Here is a 6180-nt window from a genome sequence, read left to right on the forward strand (position 1 = left end):
CCACCTGTGGCTACTATTACTACATGCTGTGCTTTCAGTCACCTATTGCATCTGCACGTACTGATAGATTTCAACAATAAATACAAAATGTTCATGTGTCTTGTGGGGTTTTTTCTCCAGAATTCGGTAGCCCTGGCCTCGGTGACTCTTCCAGCTAGTTTGTTTCCTCCTGATGCTCCTGCAGACTGTAAGCTGCAGTTTGTAGCTTTCAGAACCGGCAGCTTTTTCCCTCTGTCTGGAAACTCAAGCAGCACTGGGGAACACTCTCGTCGACGTAGCGTCAACACTCCTGTCATCTTTGTTGGTCTAGGTGAGGAACTTTCTCAATCTATGCAGTGAAAGCACCTTTGTTTTCTCCCATTTAAAGGAACAGTGCGTCCTAAGATACTATTAACAGTTTTATATGGATTTTCAGCACTAACAGTAGCATTGGTTGTATTTTTGCATATTTGTCATTGGTGTTGGACAACGGGAAGAAACTCACATTGGGGAAAAAATGATTGAGTTGTCTTTTTCTGAGCTTCATTTTTCTGGACCTTGATGGTCTGTGCTATCATTTTAGCTCTTTCAACCTACATATAAAGAGCACAGTGAGTCCCAGCCTCCAAGGGCAATTCTGGGAATTGTGGAAACTCAGTATAAAAGAATATGAGACAAACTGAGGGAACATGGAATCACAAATTGACTTATCTAACAATAAAAGTATCCATGACTGATATTTCAGCTCAGTGCACAATAAACATTCCAGTCATTGGTACAGTGTTGCATTGGTCATTTTCCCCCTCTCTGTGGCAGATGGCTGCAACATGTGGAACCACTCAGAGCCCATCTGGGTTTCGCTGCGCCACTTGTCCCCTGGTACTGATGCTGTGGCAGCCCAGTGGAGCCTGAAGGCACTGGAGAAACAGGGAAGTTGGAGCCCAGACGGCTGTCAGCTGGTCCACAGTGACAGCAGCACATCCACGATTCGCTGCTCCCTGCTCAGCAACTATGCTGTGCTGCAGGTAGGACAACCTCAACTTGTCAAGTCAGCATTCATCCAGGGTCACCGGGGTTGAATGAGACTTTCATTTGTGTGTGATTTCTCTGTAGGAGGTGCCTGACTTCCCCAACTCCACACCTATCTCCGTAAGGGTGCTCCACCCTGTGGTCTATGCCTGCACTGCAGTGCTCCTCCTTTGCCTCTTCACCATCATCATCACACACATACTACACCACAGGTACTGCAGAGCGTGTGCATAAACAGACTTCTTGCTGCTCTTTGTTTTTTTCTTCATCTTCTCATTATTTTACGCTGTGCCCCTGCAGTTCTATTCACATATCAAGAAAAAGCTGGCACACATTACTGAATACCTGCTTTCACATCGCCATGACAACAGCCATCTATGCAGGAGGCATAAGCTTGACCAGTTACCCAGTGGTCTGCCAAGCAGTAAGTCCTGAATTTACACACTCTCCTTGTTTCAAATAGCGTCATGTAAGCTTGATGTCTGACTGTAACATGTGACAGGTGGGCATCGCCCTGCACTACTCCTCGCTGTCGACCCTGCTGTGGATCGGAGTCAGTGCCAGGGTCATCTACAAAGAGGCTGTGTGGAGAATGCCACGGCAGCCGGAGGGAGAGCCTCCTGCTCCACCTACTCAGCGACCTATGCTCAGGTCAGTGAGCAAGCCACAACTCACCTTCACCCACTTCCTGTGCCATGGGTTTGTTGTTTGCTGTCAATACGGTTTATGTTTTAGGCAGATGCGGGACTGCTGGTGCATGGCCACCCAGACTGTGCTAAATCAAAGGGGGTCATTGTGCCCAACAACCAAAGTCCCTCTGTTTGTCAGGAAACCTTGGAGGGACATAACAGAGTATTGCTGTAAGGCACAAAAAATATAAGCCAACATGAATTCGGAGTGGGGGAAGGGAGGAATGTATGCATGGAACCAATGTAACAGCAGCAGAGGGGGTCATCATAAATCAGAGCCGGGTGGCTCAGGGGGTGCGCTGTCTTTCAAAATATTCCATTCTGTGTCTCCTCCCCCTGCCCCTGTGGTCCTGAAGCTGCGATCATACACTGACCTCACTGGCCCTCCCAACACCCCTTTGTTGCCCACTCAGCCACATGGGATCAGACCACAATAAATCACAGACTTCTGGAGCCTGTACTGACCCTTGTAACACTCTGCCCACTAAGGGTGAAGGATCACACAGCTCTGTTCAGATTACAGACAGGTCAGAGAGACATAAAAACACGAAAAAGAAAATGACACTGACATGCACTTTAAAAAAACATCGTAGCAGCCAAAGGTCGCACAGCATCCTGTGGCACAAACAAGAACTACTCTCTATTTCTAAAACTGCAGCTTGGAACTTGTTTTTGATATGTTTTCCGTTGTTTTTCAAGGTTCTATTTGATAGCTGGTGGAGTCCCTCTTATCATTTGTGGGATCACTGCAGCTGTCAATGTCAACAACTATGGAGACAACAGCCCTTAGTGAGTACTTCTCTTTTTATCTTTGAGCTATTTGGCCCTTGACTTTGTGTTTTTTTGCATGGTGCTGAAGCACATAGTTCTTTTTGATATGTTGAATACACAGACATGTCCTTGTTGTGCACTGACCCCCCTTACTTCTTTTCTGCCTCTTGCAGCTGTTGGCTAGTGTGGCGCCCCAGTCTGGGGTCTTTCTTTGTCCCTGCTGGCTTAGTGGTGTTGGTGACCTGGATCTATTTCCTGTGCACTGTGTTTCGCCTGAGGCACCGTGAGACCAAAGAATGCACCGGAACCACCCTGTCCTCTCCTGTGACTGGGAGCCAGCCTGCACTGGCAGGAAGCACCAGCCTCCTCTCCACAGACTCAGTGGTCGGACCTATAAACCCTGTTGTGGCGCCAGAGGACCAATATTCACTGAAGACACAGTTCTTGGTGCTTGTGGCAACCCACTTCCTGTTTGTGGTTCTGTGGTGTTGTGGAGCCATGGCAATGTGGCTGACGGGGCACACTAGCTTGTTGTTTAGCTGTCTTTATGGGATGGCTGCCATAGTTTTGGGGGTGTTTCTGGTGATACATCACTGCTTCCGACGTCTGGATGTGCAGGCCTCATGGCTGGCATGTTGCCCAGGCTATCGCCGCTCCCATCCCATGACTACCTACACGCACACCTGCACTACTGGGAGTGGAGTGCAGACCTCTGAGCAGGGATCTCAACTTTTCATCAACTGCCATCCACCAGGTGACTCTCATAACTCCTCATCAGCTCGGTCATCATCCACGCCAAGTGGAATCAGCAGCGTGGGCCCCGGGCCCTGCAAGCTCACCAACCTGTTGCAGGTGGCACAAGACAATCCAAACAACTCTTCACGTGCTCCTGCAGGCAATAACACCAGCACCAGCACTGACAACATCACCAAGCCAACAAACAATGTTCTGCCAACCATTAACTCTGCAGCCCCAGTACATCCCCAAAGAAGGAAAGTGAGTAGCAGAACTAAACAAGGAAGCAGCCAGTATCACCATCGTGGCGAGGGCCGAGGTCACTATCGTCTCAAAGCTTTAAGGACTGCTGGAGGTGGGGGCAGCCTGGGAGCTTTAGGACCCACTGGTTTAGAGCACCTCAGTGCTTCACATGGGGTTTACAAACAGGCCACGAGTGAGAATGGTAGCATCCACCACAGCCTTTCAGAGACCCAGGCCAGCCCGCTTACCAATGGGAAGCGCGTTGGAGAGTCAGTGGCAACCAGCCCCTCAGAGGGAAGCGATGGGGGCAGCAGTGGGAGCCGCAAACCCTTCCCCCTGCTGCCTTCTATGGCCAGCAGAGCGGCCATGCACGGCGCTCAGAGACGATGTGCCAGCAGAGACAATTTGAAACTGGCAGCTGCTGCAGAGCGAGAAACTAAGCGCTGCTCCTACCCTTTGAACAGTGTCACCACCACTGTGCCAGGGGCCGCTGCCCCAAATGGCACACTAAAAAACTCAGTGCTCGAGCTGGAGCAGGACATGAGTGGCACAGACCAATCTCAGAGCTCCGTTGGAATGAAGAGTGGTTTGTGGAAAAGTGAAACCACGGTGTAACCTATACTTATATGTGAACTTCTATGCATGACCTTAATGGACTCCTAAATGATTGGGTTATGTTTTAATGGTCTCTTGATTATAATAATTATATAATTTAAGATATAAAATCATGAAGGCATCCAGGACACTAAACTGGTACTTTTGCCTCCGCATTGTAAGAGTGCTGTGAAATGGTAAAAATAATAAGGCAGGTTTTTTTTTATTGTCATTTTCAAACATAAGATACTCACTTATTTTATTCATTTCACAAAAAAGGACAAGATGTCTCTGAAATTGGCATATAATGTTGATTTTGGATGTCTAATGAAAGCTTTACTGTTTTAGTTGTGATTTTTCTATGCATATCAACTATAGCATGAAATGGATTGCAAGATGGTCCATTTCAAAAGTACAGCTATATGCATTTAATTTGTGGACAACTTTTCACTCTTATATTTGCTTCAAGTAATTGTTTGCATGTGCTCGTGTGTGCTGCTGAATGTCTTGTGTGTGTGTGCGTGCATGGGAGTGTGTGTGTGTGTGTGTGTGTGTGTATGCACATACGAGTAATTGCATGGATGTGGCTGTACAGAATCTCTGAATGAATTAAAAAAGCTATGTGAGACTTTTGAATATATGATGATCATGTTTCATTTTTATTTCTATGTACTCCCATCAGCACTGGCAGGTGTCCCTCTTCGAATAAATTAAGAAAGAAAGGGGAAAAAACAATTGGCTTTCTCTCAACCAGTCACTTTATTCCATTTCCACTACCAGAGGAATAGTTTTTCTGTTGAAGTGCATGGATTACTGCCCCCTCCTGGGTGGCAGAGAAACTTCTCGGTCATTTTCAGGCATGAGAAATGTGTAAGCTGAATGTCACAGATGAATCTCACAGATGAATCTCACAGGTTTTGTAGTGACAAACTCATCCAGCCCATGCTGACTTAACAGGGAACTAAAATTTTAGAGGTGTTAGTATGGAACATTTCTCAAAGGAGTATCCACAAAGACCTTCTCACGTATCAGGAGCCTGACCAAAAAACGTCACTGCATAAGCTTTTTGAATGAGTTCAATCAGAATGCAGCCTTCACATTGCGTGGACTTACGAAAACCTCAGCCGGACTTCTGTTTTTAGACAATTTGAAACACTTGCAGTTCAGGAAATTACATTAACAGGAAGTAACGTTTCTACTACGCAGCTCATTGTCACAGCTTTTTCCCCATTGTTCTTTGGGGGGAAGTCTTCATGAAATCCAGAGAATCACTTATTGTATGTTGTTACTGTTAGGTGTTTAATATGGTCAATCTGTCATGCATATTATTGTATATTATGTGTGCACTATAAGCTTGTGGAACAGCCCTGAACAGGATGTAAGACATGAAAATGATCTATTCCATGTGACCGTGACAAATACAAACATGACGACAGAGTTGTCTTGTTCATGATTCAGTATGAATTTCAGTGTTATTATATTCAGGTACTTCATATGTGTGGTGGAGATACTGTTATCTGTGCACACCTTCTTTGATGGCCACAGCTGAATACCTAGATCGAATCTGTATCAGTAATGATTTTGCTCATAATTTCCAGGTTGCAAGATAGAGCAAATGTTTATTTAAGCATTGTAAGACATGTTTTGATGCAGTGTTGATAAAGGATGGAGCAACTGTCAATGGCTTTTCAATAATTCACATTTCTAATCATTTACAAGTGAAAGTTAGATTCTGCTAAATGTCTCAGCTTTCTTCACTTACTGGAAGATTCAGTCTGTCGCGTGTGCGCTGTTTTACATATTCCACAAGCCTCCATAAACCCATGGAAATGTGGTGATGTGAGACATGTTCTTAACTTTATGCCCCGGATATGATCAACTATTAAAGGGATTGTGCCTGAAATCCATTTGCTCTTAATCATCATGATGAAGGCCTGGCAGGCAGATGAAGTTCTAAGACACCAAGAATTCAGTGAGAGATAAAAGGTGGGGTGATTTCATCCGGCTTTGTTCTGGATGACTCACATTTTATAACTTAATCACTCGTAACCTGAACATATTGTTCCTCAAACAAACAACACGATGATCTGATCAGATCTGTTGGGCCAAAACATTCCTCATGAGAAGACAAGGGGAGGTC

The 6180-nt window shown here is 45.6% G+C and overlaps 1 protein-coding gene across 1 annotated transcript in view; it reads left to right on the plus strand.

Annotated features, from left to right (window-relative positions):
* adgra2 (adhesion G protein-coupled receptor A2) overlaps positions 1 to 5838 on the plus strand; it is a 39542-nt gene extending 33704 nt beyond the window's left edge. The window contains exons 13-19 of the mRNA XM_076731960.1: positions 121 to 310; positions 796 to 1004; positions 1093 to 1220; positions 1309 to 1432; positions 1511 to 1659; positions 2397 to 2486; positions 2642 to 5838. Coding sequence (XP_076588075.1) covers positions 121 to 310; positions 796 to 1004; positions 1093 to 1220; positions 1309 to 1432; positions 1511 to 1659; positions 2397 to 2486; positions 2642 to 4061 — 2310 coding nt within the window. The 3' untranslated portion in view covers positions 4062 to 5838. The remainder of the gene's footprint in view (positions 1 to 120; positions 311 to 795; positions 1005 to 1092; positions 1221 to 1308; positions 1433 to 1510; positions 1660 to 2396; positions 2487 to 2641) is intronic.
* The last annotated feature ends 342 nt before the right edge of the window (positions 5839 to 6180 follow it).

Source organism: Chaetodon auriga, chromosome 5, assembly GCF_051107435.1.
Source record: "Chaetodon auriga isolate fChaAug3 chromosome 5, fChaAug3.hap1, whole genome shotgun sequence".
Classification (NCBI taxonomy): Eukaryota; Metazoa; Chordata; class Actinopteri; order Chaetodontiformes; family Chaetodontidae; genus Chaetodon; species Chaetodon auriga.